Source organism: Budorcas taxicolor, chromosome 5 (assembly GCF_023091745.1).
Source record: "Budorcas taxicolor isolate Tak-1 chromosome 5, Takin1.1, whole genome shotgun sequence".
Classification (NCBI taxonomy): domain Eukaryota; kingdom Metazoa; phylum Chordata; class Mammalia; order Artiodactyla; family Bovidae; genus Budorcas; species Budorcas taxicolor.
Genome location: NC_068914.1, coordinates 75651121 through 75666274, shown reverse-complemented (window position 1 = coordinate 75666274; position 15154 = coordinate 75651121). Strand labels below are relative to the sequence as shown.

The following is a 15154-nucleotide window of genomic DNA, read 5'->3' as shown; positions in this document are numbered from 1 at the left end:
GGAAACAGCAAATAGGAATGAGAGGTCTCTTTCTGGATATAGGTTGTATGGCTCCGCACAATGCTGGGGCTATCCCACAAAAGAAAAGAGTGGTCAAGTTATAGGGACTCCTCAGCCAAAAGGAATATGAATATGAGAGTTAAAGGGACCCCAGGTTGGGTGGCTGGGAGAGCAACACAGTTCATCTTACTCCATTCAGGTGTTCAAGGAACAGAAGAGGGTGACAGCTCCCCCACAAGGCCCTCCTACTGTGGGGGAGAAAGCCACACATCACAGACTCCACCTGACCCAAAGCTGTTTCCAGGTAGACACTTTGAGCTGCCAGGGGCCAAGATTGACCCTGGACAGAAATCAGAGCAAAAGGCTGCAAACGTGGCCCTCCCCTGCCCCAGCCCCACAGTGAAGCTGACCCTCACTTACACACATTGACCCACTCTGTGACCTTGCACTCTTCACACAGCACGTAGCAGCACCAGTGGAAGCGGCAATGACAGCGCTCGACTCGGGTCTGCCGGAGCACGTTGTGCCCGCGGCCACAGCACAGGCTGCCACAGCCATCCAGCAGGCGGCTGGTCTTGTTGCAGGCCCGGCCCCGCGTGCCTGGGGAGCCCACAGCGGGGTCTCGCTCGCAGAAGTCAGGAGACTTCTCGAAGTAGACCAGCTCTCCTGAGAGGCGACGGGGCCGAAGGCGGGGTTGGAAGGCTCCGGAGTTGCGGTTGTGAGCATCAATGAAGATGGCCCGGCCCAGCCGCTCCCGCAAGGCTGTTCCCACTGCCCGGAACTCTGGGGCTGCCCTCCAGCACGTCTTGAACTGGCAGCTGCCTGATGTGCCATGGCACTTGCATTTCCGCTTCAAGTTTTCAGTTACCACCTAGAGCATCAGCGAGGAAGAAATGAGAGGGGAGGGTAGCAAATGGACAGAGCTCAGAGGCACAGGAGAGGGGAGGGAGCAGAGAGCATACAGGAACAAAGAGAGGGAAGAATGGCGATGAACTATCAGAAGGGAAAGGGCACCGTGAGACGGCTAATAGTGCCATTCCCTCGTTTTATGTTGGAGAACTAAAGCCAGAGCAGAGAGTAAATTGCCCATCTTCAACAAACAGCTGGTTACGGAGATTTGGCTGGTAACTAGCCGGCAACAGGACTCAGCTCCAGTTGTCCTGCCTCCCAGTCCAGTGCTCTTTCCAGAGTGGACACTGGTAAACCAGGGAGTCTAGCCCAGAGAACCCCTAAATTCTAGGGAAGGCAGTGACTTGCTTGGCTCCAGGCCACCCCGTGGGTAACAGTCACCCCCCACATCTCATCCTCTTATGCTGCTGTGCCCTCTCAAATCTAGCCAGGCCTTAAAAAACGCCAGGAAGACCCAGGACAAGTTGCACACACATACCTGACGCCCCACCCTGTTGTTGTGGATCCGCATTCGTGCCTGGATGTCCCGGGGAGCTTCCCTGGAATCCAAAAAATCCCGAGAGAACTTCTCCCCGAAGTCCATGTCATGGTTACAGCCGCCCCATTCCCACGTGTCCTGGGGACCAGGGCTGGGACCAGAGCCAGGGCCCGTGCTGGGCAGGGAGTGGGGAAAGCTTTTGCCCCGCGATAGTGCCTGCAGCTGCAGCAGTTTCGCCCTCAGTCGATCCTGCTCACCACTGCCCTTCCAGCCACAGCCGCAGCTCACCAGCTTGCCCAGGCTGCAGGCGGTGGCTACTGCATGCATGACCCCAGCAGCCAGCATGGAGAAGGAAAAAGCGCTCTCTCGGAAACCTGGGGATGAAAGGGGTGTGGATACGGGTAAGTCTGACAGGCCACTGAGAGTAAGGAGGCCAAAGGAAACAGCCAACCTGCAATTCCAGAATTTCCTGACTCCAGATCCTGCCATTTACCAGCTGAGTAGTTTGGGAGCAAGTCACAGGAGAAGGAAAGGAACCTAAAAGCACAGAGTCTCAGTTTCCTCATCTATAAAGGAGAGGATGAATTGAGATGATCCCTGAGGCCCATTCTTGCTCTGTTTAAGTCTGGGGTTTTCAGGTGTGGATGAAAGAGCTAGGCTAGAGGGAAAGACCCCTGGGGATGAGAGATGACTAAGAGAGAGTCCTTGAGGTCTTTGAAGATATGTTCACTTAGTTCTATATCTGAAAGCCTTAGAAATTCCCCAGCCCTGCAGGTGGGATGGAAGCAGAAGCCTTTGGTTTTGTGATGTTGTTGTTTTTTTAATCAAGGTTATTTAAATCAGTCTTTTCACCAACTTACCCTCCACCAACCCCAAATCCCCAAAGTGTTGGAGCTGTGGAGCTGTCCTTCCTCTTTCCAGTTTCTAGTTTTATATTTGCCCATTAAGACTGCCCCTTATATTTATCCTAACCTGCTATTACTCTATAAAATGCTGGGAGAGGGAGAGAGGTGGAGGTGATTCTCCCTAAGGTCCTCTCAAAATGTTGACTTCTTTGTTATGTCTTGGAGGTCACAGAGGCTCAGGATGACAAGCCTTCCTCAGGCTTAGACATGCTTCTCATTGGGCCATCAAAGCCTTCCCCTACACCAGGCCCTGTAGAAAAGCAGCCCCCCTCTCTGGAGCCCTAAGTGGATGGGAGCACCTCTTTAGGGGCCAGGCCTCTCCCGTCCCAGGATGCAGGGCTCCTGGCCCAGCCTCCTGATCCCCCAACCTCAAGCCTCCAGGGGTGAAGCTGTTTGCACAAGTCTTGGGAATTCCCCCACAGATGGCAGCTGCCTATTAACCCCATAGTCCCCAAAGTATTGCCCCCACCCTTGGGCTGAGCCCAGGATGGAAGTTTACTCCTTGGGGCATGGCCTAGCAAGAGACAGTGATGCCCTTCCAGACCAGGGCCCCCAGGCCAGGCCCCACAGTGACCTGTTCTCGACACCTCCAGCGCTTCTTCACCTGCTCAAGTGAGAGCCACCTGGGGCCCCCACATCACTGAGGAGGGGGATGCTCCCCGGCTTCAAAGCCACCAGGGTCTTTGTTCCCAGCTTCTGCTCCTGGGAACCCCAGTAATTAGGAGAGTAGGTTTAACCCTTAAACGGTTGGGGGCGTCACCCCACCCCCGCTGAGGCTATGGGGACACCAGCCTGGGCTTGTCCCATGCAGAGAGGAGGGGCAGAAAAATTGGGGGACGAGGAGGAGGGGGGCGTTTAAAGCTTCTAGGGCTGGGGGCATCTCTTGCTCACAGGTGCAGCCGAGATCAGCTGGGCGGAGGCAGGAAAGGGGGGCCCTGGGGTAGGGGAGCAGGGACCCAGCTGCCTTGCCGGCAGCGCGCAGGTGGAAGTCTGAAACACGGGGCCCCAGACGGGTGGCCAGACCCTACTCCGCGCAGCTCCGGGGGGGAATTCCCGGAGAGGCCCCTCCCAGAGTGGTGAACCAGCCCCTTCCCGCCTCCGCTCGCGTCGGCTTGCCCCCCGCCCCCCAGCCCCGGCGGCGGCGCAGACTCGCCCGGTCAGGCTCACCGCGCTTGAGGATGGCGCTGTGGTGCGGCAGGCGGCCGCCGCCCTCGAGCGCCGAGCAGTTCCAGCGCTGATCGCGCAGCTGGTGCTGACACTCGTGGACCGCGATGTGCAGGCCCTGGAGCGCAGACGCCGTCACGTCGGGGCTGCGCAGGCACAGGCCCAGCTGCCGCTTGCTCAGGCCCGACAGCGTCAAGCAGACTGTGTTGGCGGTCAGCGGCGGCTCGCCGCCGCCCGGCAGCTTCAAGCCCAGAATCTCATTGCCGAGGGCCCTGGGAACCGAGAAGGCGTCTCAGGTCTGCGGTCCAGGCCTTCGCGCCCTCTCCGACGCCTCCCGACCCGCCTCTAGCCCAGGGCTTTCTCTCGCGGGCTGGGTGACAGAGGGACCGCTCACCGACTGCACAACGCCAGGAACAGGAGACCGGCGAGGCCCGAGGGCGGAGGCCGCGGCCGGGGCTGCTCCCGCATGTCGAATCCCGGGCCCGAAGGCCCCGATGGGCAGATCGAGCAGGGCCTGCAGGACAGGGACACTTAGGGAGTGCTCTAGAATCGCGTGGCTCACCTGGGCAACCGAAGGATGCCCAACTCCGGCTCCTAACTCACCAGGGCCACCCCGCGGACCCTTCTCATCCTGCTCAAACAAAACAGTAAGATCACGCCCTTGATTCCCAGGGTACCTGGGCCCTGGAAGAAGAGTGTGGGCCTGGAAACTGGGACTTACGCCAGCGTCCTGGAGCTCACCCAGCCAGACACAGTGCCCGGCACACAGACACACTCACGTGCAAACAGCTGGATAGTCTCACAAACAGCTCTCCACTACCCTGTCCACCGCTCCCTTTTCAAGGGCCCCAAGACTGGCTTCCCAGGCCCAACACAGCTTCACCGGCTCACGCTCAGGAGGCCTGGGGGCAGGATTGAGAGGGGCCGGGGGTGGGGGAGTGTCCTCTCCAAGTGCCGTCTAGCAGCTTCCCTGAACACGATGGGGGAATGGGCTCCCCATCCTGCTCTGCCCTTTGCAAGTAGGGAGCCAGGGGAGGCTCCAGGTGCCACAAGTCTGGGAGGGGACCTCGCTTCCCTCTTGAAATGGGCCGTGGTGCCGGCTGAGTCCTTTTCTTCGTCTGCTACTTTTCCTAACTACATGTTCCTCTCCTGGCACTGCCCGTCTGGTCCCCACCAGGTCCCCAGCCTCAGCCCCCACCCCTCTGCTCTCCACTCACTGCCCTCCAAATCTAGGGCCACTGCTTTATTTGCTAGGTCTTTATCTCTGGCAATATCCCGGGCTCTCTCTGCATCTCTGTGCCCCCGTGGGCGGATGCGTGTCTGTCTGACTACCAGAGTGCTTGTCGCGTCCCCGAGTGCAAGTCCCTGCCCTCCCTGCTTTGCCAATTCCGATTACCTCCAGCTGCTCTGGGGCCGAGTCTGCCACCGGCGCGGTTGGGTCGCCTGGACTCGGGCTGTTCAAACCGTGGGGAGACTGCGTCGGGTTCTGGCCCCTCGGCAGAGCCGCATTCTTCCAGGGCAGGGCCACTCCTCTCCGCCGCTTCCCCAGCGCCGCCGCGGCCGCCGGGAGGAAGGGAGGGAGGAAGGGAGGGAGTGATCGAGAAAGCGAGCGAGCGGGCGAGCACAGAACTGGGGGCTCTGGCTCTACTCGCGCGGAGCTCACCGGCGGCTCTGCCGCGGCTGACAGAGCTGCGGCCCCTCCCCGAGCCCGGGGCATCCCCACCCCACTCCTCACACCCCCCGCCTTGACCCGGGGAGCCCAGCCGCTCCCCCTCCTCCCAGCGTACTCACACACCCTCTCCCCCGACGCCTGGGTTTCAGGCTTGGCCCCACCGAAGGGGGAGGTGGCCAGAGTTCCACTCACCTGCTCTGGGACCGCCAAGGCTGCAAGGAGGGTGTAGTGACCCAGACTAGAGAGCCAAGCCTCTGGTCCCCAGTGGTCATGTCTCTTTGCCTCAGTTTCCCCCACCGATAGCTGAGTGACTGGAAGGTGCCTTTGACCAGATGAAGACAGAACTCAGATCGAACTTGCCTGGCTGGACGGTCTTGGTCTCCGCGCGAGAGCCTGGGGAGAACGCGCTGCAGGGCAATCTGAGCCGGCGGGAGTAGCTCCCTTCTGGGTGGCTTGGCTTCCGCCCACCTCGGAGCCCTACGCCTGCCCCTTGGGAGGGGTCAGCTCTGGCCTCAGAGTTTAGCTCTGGCAGAGGTTCCGGGAGCTCCGGAGATCTTCAGCCTGCCCCTGTGCTTCCTTGGGCTCACAGGCATCCTTGCCAGCAGAGGTCCCCTGCCCTTCCTAAGATCCCAAGTCGCCACTCCGGGGTGGCCCATATTCCTGCTCCAGACTCTCAGACTTGCTTCACGTGGAAAGAGGAGGAATCCCAAACTGAGCCCAGCCTCAGGACGGCCAGGCAAAGAGTCTGATCGTGGGTTGCACAGACGGAGGCAAACCACCCTAGGGAGTTCCAGTGGCAGCGAAGGGGTTAGGCGCCACTGCGCTCCTGCCTGACTCACCCTCCCAGCTCTAACCACTGTGGGCTATTTTTGCCAGAGAGGGGCCCCAGGCTTCCCAGCCGCCCCCCGCCCCTGCCAGACCGCAGCCCAAGGCACGGCTGGCCCCGCGCGCCTGAGGCTGGCAGTTGACTCAGAGACAGGCCCCCCAGGGAAGCAGAGCCATGGGGTTGAAAGCCACAGCCACAGTCATCTCTTCCTTGGTAGTGGCCATGCAGCTTTCCTGGGCAGTCAGCCTCTAGTCTGTGTGGCTGCAGGTCTTGCCCTGGGCTGCAGGGGGCACTGCTGTCTAGGGGGCAAAGCCGTCTGAGAGAGATTAATAACTTTCATCTGTTGGGATATTTATTAATCACCTTTATGTGCCAGGCCTCAGGCAGGCTGGGGAGGTGAAAGTACCCTAGTTCCTGACCCTGGACAGCTGTGATCAAAGAGGGCTGCTTTTCTCTGCTTTCCCACCTCTGGGTGGAGAGGGGTGTAGAGGAGAAGAAGCCCTACAGGAGAAGGGGCTCTTGTCCCTCCTTCCTGTTTAGGGGCCAAGAACCAAACAGTGTGTGGCTTTTGAGACCACTAGAATCTGCACCCTATCTTAGTAGCTTTTGGATCCTGTCCTTGTCCTTCCTGCATGTCAGCCTGGAACTTTACCTAGGTCGCTGGAGGAGGGGGACAAGGTTTCCCATGCTCTTGGACACTCGCATTTTTCCATGTGACTCCAAGTCTCCCTCAGGTTTCAGACTGCTCCTTCTGATTTTACCCTTGTCGGGCTGTGGTATAGTCAGGTGCCAAGGAAGGGCTAGGGTCACTGCTACTACCACAGATTCCAACATCTTAGTGACCCCCGGCTTCCCCAGGCTGGCCTGTCCCAAATCCAAAGACCCATACTCCTGTTTCCTTTCCCAGCAGAAGCCCAGCTCTGGGACAGGAGGCCACAGGCAGGCAGACTGGGTGGCCTGAGCTGGCCCCCAGTGCCCTCGGCCCGACCGGCTGGCCTGAGCACTGACCCGCAGGCGGCTGGAGGGTGGTGGGGCAGGCGGGGCCTGGAGAGGGCTGTGGGTACACACCCATTGCCTAATACCCCAAGCACGCGGCCAGCTCCAGGAAAGGAGAGGGGCGGGAACCAGAGAGACCTTGACAAGGGTTGGGGCCATGACAGCAGGGGGAAAGTGAGGGGCTGTCATTACTTCAGGGAGGGAGTGGGAGCAAGCTGGTCCCCCTTCCCCTGCGGGGAAGAGTAGGGGGCTGACTTCCCATCATAGGGGTGGACATATCAAGAGCAATCTGAGAACACTGGGGCTCTATAGGGCGGGGGTCAAAGAAAAAAGTGGGGGTCCCTGGAGATTGGGGGATCCAGCAACTGAGGCGGTGGCTAAAACTGAGTGCAGCCTCGAAAGCCTCCTCCTCCTCCTCCCCCCATGTTTGCCTTGGCCCGGGGTCCCGGGTGACTCATCTATTGCTGAGCCGCTGATAGGGGCGGCCAGGCCCAGGGAACCCAAATTATAGGCCCTGGAGGGATGGATGCACCCGCGGCGGCGGTGAGCTCAGCTGTGCTGCCCACCCTCCGCCTCTCACGCCTTCTGCTGCAGCACCCTAGGCCACCACCCGGAGGCACCAAAGCGTTCGCAGCTGACTGCACTGGACTCCAGAGAAACCCCCAACACTCAGCAGTTGCCCCCAACGTATCAGTAAAATTACCCACCACAGAACTTTGCACCCTTCTCCACCGGAGGCTGATGCCTTCCCAGCCCAAAGAGGGAGTGCCACCTGCTGGTGCTTCAAAAGAAGGTAGGCTCCTCTGCCCACAGCTCTCAGCCCTGGTCCCCTGCTTCCTCCCCAGAGGAAAGCCCCTCTCCTATTTTAAGAGGGTAGTTTACTACTGACTTTCCACTTTAAGCCTTTAAAGGTATCCATGGTCAAAAGTGATGCAAAAAATCAATAAAGCAGGGTAAAGGAGATAGGTGGCGGAATTCCATTTTATGTAGGGGGAGGAGAGAAAGGGATGTGGAGGAGCAAACACATGGAGATATCGATATCGGGGAAGGGCATTCCAGAAGACAGAAAAGCAAGTGCAAAGATCTTGAAATAGTTACTTCCTTGGTATGTTCAAGGAATTAGCAAGGAGGCCAATGTGGCTGGAGGGAGGAACCTGCAGGGGTTTTGAAGACAGAAGAACAGGAGTTTTGTTTTCTGGGTTTTTTTGATTGATTTGACTTAAAAAAGTATATAAAAAAAACCCAGACAAGTCAAGGATGGCTCTAGTACTCTCATCCTGTGCAGCTGAAAGGACGGATTTGCCATTCACAGGGATGGGGATGACTGAATAAAGAGTAGGCGCAAGTGAATAACTGGGAGTTATAGTTTTGGATATTGTACATTTTGAGATGTTTATTCGTTACGTGTCCAGGTGCAGAGTTCAGGGCAAGAGATAAAAGTAGGGAGTATGAGACTGTATAGTTTGCCAAACGAGTGAGTGTAGACTGAGAAGTCCCAGACTGAAATGGGGTGCAGTCCCATGAGTCATGTAGAGACTGGGTGCAAAGGTGGGCCCAGATAAAGAGACTGAGAAGGTGAGCAGTCAGGGAGGTAGGAATAGTGTTCCAAGAATCAAGTGAGACTGGTTCAAGGACGAAGTGTTCAACTTTGTCTGCTATTCCTAAAAAGCTTGTTAGGATGAGGACTGAGATTTGACAGTAGAGCAAAACGGAGGTCATGGATGATTTCGAGGAGGAAATGCAGTGGGTTCAAAGGTGTGATGAAGGTGGTGGAAAGAGAGAATAAAAAAATGAAACTGGCATCAGGGTGATTAAAGCAACACTTTGAGTTGTGCAGTAAAAGACAACACAGAAGTGGGGCACACTTAGGTGGTAATGTGAAGTCAAATAAAGTTGTGGGGTTTTTTTAGATGGGAGACATTACAGCGTACTTGTAGGCTGATAGGTATGATCCAGTAGAGAGGTAAACTGATGACACAGGAAAGGAAGAGAAGACAATTGACAGAGTGATGATTTGATCTAAATAAATTTGGGCCAGGTCCTACAAAATTTGACTAGGCCTAGAGCCTTTCCACTCTTCCCTACTATTCCTGGTGGGTGGAATAGTGGAACAAAGGATATGGAATCCTTCTTTCCTCCCTTCCCACTTATGGTTGTCACCAGTGGCCACAGACAGGACTGCCCTGTCTTCAAGCCCAGCTGCCTCCTCCATGGGGTTTTATCAACCCACTAAACCAAAAGATGTGACCCAAGCCCCAGTGGGAAAAACTCCTAAGGGACAAAGGGCAAGCTGCCCATGGTACACTGTCTACTTACTTGAGCCATCTGTGCTGGGTGGCCTCCTCAGGGGCCACTGGCTTTTAGACCTGTGGAAGATGCTAAGCTAGTACACCTTGTCCCTCAGGGTCAAATCCTTGGAGGGGTCAAGGGCGTGGGAAAGATATTCCCCTCAAAAATAACCTCCATCAGGTTTCATTTGGGTTAATAGTCACCCTTTTAAAATGCAAGTGCCCCAGGAGGATTCATTAAACTTATCAGGCATTTATTCTTTAGAGTGATTTTCCTGCACTGGCAGGGAGGCCTGATCATTTCTGGGACTTGGAACTCTTTGGGACCAGGCCTGGTACATTACTCAGTCAAAAAAACATCCTAAAGTCAGGGAAGATGAAAAAAAGAAGATCAAAATGGAGGCAGGATGATCCTAAAGACCATTTTTATTTATCTCCCAGTTTGGGGAAGGGCCCCCAGCCTGCTATTGCTGCACAATCACAAGCAGCCATTAAGGTGGAAAAAGCATGGGGCGTGAGTCAGAACAGTCTGGGTTTTAACCTGGCTCTACCATTCATCCCTTTATTAGCTCCGGGGTCCATGGAAAACTGCCTAATCTAGTTTTTCCTTTGTAAAATGGAGAGAGAGAGGAGAGATGTAAAGGAGGAGATCCTCCTCTTCCAGGGGCAAGCTGCGTGTGTTGGTGAGGCCTGATAACCAGGCTGGCAGTGCCCCCTATATCCCACACGGGGAACAGCAGCCACTCCTTCTATAGGAGGCAGAGGGACCCTGAAGCTGAGAGGTTGTAGGGAGGTGTGTTAGGGTTAGGGTTAGGTATCCCAGCATGGTGAGAGTCAAGAGTCAGGGTTTTAGGTGGAGAAGACAGAAACTTGGTAGAAAATTTCAGAAAGAAGCAGAAACATGGATGCACAGGTTCTCGACTCTGGGTTTGGTTTAGCCAGCAGCCCTTCTGCTCCCGGCCCCTCCACACACACACCTGACATCTAGTCCAATGCCTGTCTTTTCTGAGCCCAACCTCAGAGTCTCCGCTGCTCCAGGCCTCATCCGTTATGCTGCCACCTTGGTTACAGGTTTTGTCCCCCGCCCCCAGTGACATGCACAGGTTGACACAGGCCATGGGGTGACACACTATAGGATGACACAAGGCGCACAGGGTAAGAGTGACACACATGTGCATATTTAATCTCCTACTCATCCACCCACCTGCACACACAGTCCCAGACACCGGCGCTCGGTCAGCCTTCTGGGTCTCTCCTGACCACCCCTTCCCGACACGTAGGAGATGATGCACTGTCCCAGGTGGTGGCTGTGACAAGATGACTCGATGATGCCTTCTGACCTGAGCTAAATCCCAAGATTCTTGAGAAAGGCTCCTAAAATCCCTCCTCAGAACATGGAGTTTCTGTACGTGAAGACACACACTCATGTGTGTATGCACATTCTCACACGCAGTCTCATTGACAACTCTCCCACTTGATGCACACATTGGCAGGCATTTGTGCACTTCTTTCTTCCCACAAGTACAAGCCTCTGCTGCCTCAGGTTTCTCTCCATCGTCGGGCTCTGTGTGCTCAGCTCATCCCCCACCCCAACCCGCCCCTGGGATTTCCCTGACCACAGCCCCAACCCCACCCGCCTCCCGCTTCTCCTTCCCTGTTCAGCCGTCGGGGGTTCATGGGCGGGGAGGCGTCTCCCCAGAGTTGCTGCCCAGAACCACAGTTTTCCTTCTTCCACTCAGGATGGGGTTCCGGGGTGACGTCGAAGGGACAGCCCCACAGCGGGCAGCGAAGTGGCTGAGCTCTTAGCAGTTTGTCCCCGCAGCACACTGGTCGCTGCGCCCCCTGGCGGACGCTGGTCCCCGACGGGCTCCGGACGCGGAGAGGACTGAGGCGGGCGCGCGTGGGAGGGCGTCCCAAGGGGAGGGGTCGGCGGCCAGTGCAGGTCCGGAGGCGGGAGCCACCGGGCAGGGGGCGGGGGTGAGCCCCGACGGCCAGCCCGTCAGCTCTCGCCTCAGACGGGCGGGAGCCACGGCCCCGCTCGCTGCCCATTGTCTGCGCCCCTGACCGGTGCGCCCTGGTGCCACAGTGCGGCCCGGCGGGGCAGCCTCCTATCGTCACTTCAGCCAGCGCCGCAACTATAAGAGGCGGTGCCGCCCGCCGTGGCTGCCTCAGCCCACCAGCTGGGACCGCGAGCCATGCAGCCCGTCGCCCGCCCCCAGGGCTGTTAGAGCCAGACTGCGAACTCTCGCCACTTGCCGCCACCGCCGCGTCCCGTCCCACCGCCGCGGGCAGCAGCCAAAGCCGCCCCAACTGCAGCATAGAGCGGGCAAGGCCGGGCAGGCCATGGGGCACTGGGCGCTGCTGCCTTGCTGGGTTTCTGCTGCGTTGTTGCTGGCGCTGGCCGCTCTGCCTGCAGCCCTGGCCGCCAACAGCAGTGGCCGATGGTGGTAAGTGAGCTGGTGCGGGGTCGCCACTTGTCTCGGGGCACAGAGCCAGGGGCCAGCCCCATCCAGCTCCCACGCTCTGGGATCCGTCCGCAGACAGACTTCCTCCAGCGCTCTGACTTCCCTTTGAGACACCGAGGGGCGCTCTGGAGCGGAGCTGGTCCAGAAATTCCAGCTCTGGTGAAGTGGGGTGAAGGGTCCGCCCGGCGGCCCACGATACTCCAGGAGGGGAGCCCTCTCCCATCTAGCACTGCCCTTCTTCCAAGAACCCCCAAACGAGCTTCACGGTGGTAGTCACACTACGGGGCTTCCCAGCCTCTGGAGAGAAAGGGCAGCCGTGCACTCCGAAAGAAGCCCATCAGCGGGTGGAACTCCCAAGCATTTCACGCCTTGGGTGGGCATGGACGGCAGGCCAGGATCTGCGAGCCAGACTGTCCGGAAACAGGGTCTGAGAGCCAAGGTGAACATCTAGTCCCTAGGCTCTCCATGCCTCCGCTGTCCAGCTCCGGGCGCAGGGCCCCCTAGCAGCCCTAAGATTCCTGGGAACACAAAAGTCTGAAAGCCAAGTCCTTTCAAACTAGTGAGTGCCTAAGCGCGGAATCGTTACCTTATTATTGATCTCTCCCCGCTCTTGTGGGCAAATAGCTCCAGGAAGAGGACAGGGCGAGCATGACCTTTCTGGTTAGGGTTAGGGTGCAGGTCCCCTTCCAGAGCTTGAACTCCTCTCATGCGTCTCACCAGGGGCATCGTGAACGTAGCCTCCTCTACGAACCTGCTGACCGACTCCAAGAGTCTGCAGCTGGTACTCGAGCCCAGTCTGCAGCTGCTGAGCCGCAAACAGCGGCGGCTGATCCGCCAGAACCCGGGAATACTGCACAGTGTGAGCGGGGGGCTGCAGAGCGCTGTGCGAGAGTGCAAGTGGCAGTTCCGGAACCGCCGCTGGAACTGTCCCACGGCTTCGGGACCCCACCTCTTCGGCAAGATCGTCAACCGAGGTGGGTACCCCGGAAGGTGACGCTTCCGGGGACCAGGGGAGCCCGGGGTCACCTCAGGGCACGGGCGAGCAAGTGCAGAGAAGATGTCCGGGGCATCTGCAGGGTCACGGAATCAGCCTGCCAAGAGCTTCATGCCACCACTAGCTCTGGGCCAGACTCGTTCCACCAGGAGGTTTCAACCCGTGCGCCTCGGGCAGGAAGCTTAGCTTTTCTGAGCCACTGCCCCAGCGAAAGGGAGTGCTGCGTGGTGGACGCTCGCTGGCCACCACTTTCCCGCAGTCCCTCTCAAAGAAGCCTGGGAGGCTGCTCTCTTGCCTCCAGCCCAGCAAGGCTTGCATCGCTGATGTGAGCTGGAGAGTTCTTGGCGGTGCAGTATTCTTCCGCTCCCCTCTATTCTCTTTTCCCTCCGGGGCTGCCCTACTTGCACCGAGAAGTCAAAATGAGCCCGGAGTCTCAGTAAAGCGTGATTACAAGTGTGGAGGAGGTAGCGTGCCCACACACGTGCTTTCGCGGGGAGACCAACTTCCCAACACAGCCGGTCGCCAGGCTTCCAGGACCCTAAGGGCGTGGGACTCAAAGATCCCAAGGCCTCCCCTGAAGGTGCAGGCTGCACCCCGCGTGCCCCCTCGCTGATCCCGTCTCCCATCCCTAATAGGCTGCCGGGAAACAGCATTTATCTTCGCCATCACCTCGGCCGGGGTCACCCACTCGGTGGCGCGCTCCTGCTCAGAGGGCTCCATCGAATCCTGCACGTGCGACTATCGGCGACGCGGTCCTGGGGGCCCCGATTGGCACTGGGGGGGCTGCAGCGACAACATCGACTTCGGCCGCCTCTTCGGCCGGGAGTTTGTGGACTCCGGAGAGAAGGGGCGGGACCTTCGCTTCCTCATGAACCTTCACAACAATGAGGCGGGGCGCACGGTGAGCCTGCTTGAGGGTGTCCGCACCCGAAACGGAATGGCAGGGATCTCGGAGTCCCTGCTTTAGGCGAAGCTCGAACTTGGGAAGTAACGGTCGGTGTTAAGGCCAGAGGTTAGGGTAAGGAACCAGGCGAGGGCGTCCGGAGGGCGCGGGGGTTTGGAGGGGTTCACAGAATGGAAGGGATAGTCTGACAACGGAGAGGTTAGAAGTCATGGAACCCATGGACTGTGTTGCCTACGCCCGCCAATGTTCAGATTCAAAAAATAAGGCTGAGAGGCAAAGACAGATTCTCTGGGTGGAGCAGAGTTGGGTTTGGCGTCCAAATCTCTGCGGGACAAAAATTTCGTGGCTCCCTTCCTTTGGGCTCGGCTAGGCCTGGGCCTTTGCTGAGATCCCGGCGACGACCAGGAGGGGGCGGTATCCGGGAAGGTGGCTCTGGCTCTGACAGCGTCCCGGGCCGTCCTTTCTTCTCCTTCCCCCCACCCCACCTCCCGCCCCCCCAGACCGTGTTCTCCGAGATGCGCCAGGAGTGCAAGTGCCACGGGATGTCGGGCTCATGCACGGTGCGCACGTGCTGGATGCGGCTGCCCACGCTGCGCGCAGTGGGCGACGTGCTGCGGGACCGCTTCGACGGTGCCTCGCGCGTCCTCTACGGCAACCGCGGCAACAACCGTGCATCGCGGGCTGAACTGCTGCGCCTGGAGCCGGAGGACCCGGCTCACAAGCCTCCCTCGCCCCACGACCTCGTCTACTTCGAGAAATCGCCCAACTTCTGCACGTACAGCGGACGCCTGGGTACCGCGGGCACGGCGGGGCGCGCCTGCAATAGCTCGTCGCCCGCGCTGGATGGCTGTGAGCTACTCTGCTGTGGCCGGGGCCACCGCACGCGCACGCAGCGCGTCACCGAGCGCTGCAACTGCACCTTCCACTGGTGCTGCCACGTCAGCTGCCGCAACTGCACGCACACGCGCATACTGCACGAGTGCCTGTGAGGCGCTGCGCGGACTCGGCCCCTGGGAGCACTCTCCTCAAGCCCACCCCCAGACAGATTCGCTGGCAACTCAGACCCGGATCTGCGCCCACCCCGTCCCTCCAGCCACACTCCGGGATTCCTACTACCTATCCCATCATTTCTCCCACCTCCTCAGACCTGGGGACTCCTGAAACCACTTGCCTGGGGCGGCATGAACCCTCTTGCCATCCTGATTGACCCGCCCCCGGACCTACCTCCCTCCCTCTCCGCGGGAGACCCCCTTGTTGCACTGCCCCCTGCTTGGCCGGGAGGTGAGAGAAGGATTGGTCCCCTCCCCCATCAGGGTCAGCTCCCGACGCGAAGCTCTGCCTCCTCCACCGCGCGCAGCGACCTGCCTGCCTTTCTCCTTCTCTTTTAACCTCCGTTTTCTCCAGGTCCCCACATGCCCTTCTCCTTCCTCTGTCAAGGGTGCACACCCTGAACACACACCTGGGCATCAGGGCCTTTCTCCTCTCCACCTACAGCTGAAGTGGGAGGTTCCAGGGTGAGAGGGCAGCTGTGGTGATGTGGAAAATGAGGTTGG

The 15154-nt window shown here is 58.7% G+C and overlaps 2 protein-coding genes across 2 annotated transcripts; one reads left to right on the top strand and one right to left on the bottom strand.

Moving 5' to 3' along the window:
- Nucleotides 1-412: 412 nt before the first annotated feature.
- Nucleotides 413-3924, bottom strand: WNT10B (Wnt family member 10B). Its single transcript, XM_052641054.1, has 4 exons — nucleotides 3851-3924; nucleotides 3460-3728; nucleotides 1388-1761; nucleotides 413-871 (listed from the first exon to the last, which is right to left on the bottom strand). Exons 1-4 carry the CDS (start codon nucleotides 3922-3924, stop codon nucleotides 413-415), a joined length of 1176 nt encoding a protein of 391 aa, XP_052497014.1.
- A 7657-nt stretch (nucleotides 3925-11581) lies between these two features.
- On the top strand, nucleotides 11582-14590 carry WNT1 (Wnt family member 1). Its single transcript, XM_052641340.1, has 4 exons — nucleotides 11582-11685; nucleotides 12424-12677; nucleotides 13333-13598; nucleotides 14102-14590. The coding sequence occupies exons 1-4, from the start codon at nucleotides 11582-11584 to the stop codon at nucleotides 14588-14590; spliced, it is 1113 nt and encodes a 370-aa protein (XP_052497300.1).
- The last annotated feature ends 564 nt before the right edge of the window (nucleotides 14591-15154 follow it).

Coding starts and splice junctions, on each gene's coding strand:
- WNT10B (XM_052641054.1), bottom strand. CDS start 3,924: ATGCGGGAGCAGCCCCGGCCGCGGCCTCCGCCCTCGGGCCTCGCCGGT. Junction 3,729..3,850: donor TTCCTGGCGTTGTGCAGTCG/GTGAGCGGTCCC, acceptor CTCGGTTCCCAG/GGCCCTCGGCAATGAGATTC. Junction 1,762..3,459: donor CAGCGCCATCCTCAAGCGCG/GTGAGCCTGACC, acceptor TTTCATCCCCAG/GTTTCCGAGAGAGCGCTTTT.
- WNT1 (XM_052641340.1), top strand. CDS start 11,582: ATGGGGCACTGGGCGCTGCTGCCTTGCTGGGTTTCTGCTGCGTTGTTG. Junction 12,678..13,332: donor CGGCAAGATCGTCAACCGAG/GTGGGTACCCCG, acceptor CATCCCTAATAG/GCTGCCGGGAAACAGCATTT. Junction 13,599..14,101: donor ACAATGAGGCGGGGCGCACG/GTGAGCCTGCTT, acceptor CCGCCCCCCCAG/ACCGTGTTCTCCGAGATGCG.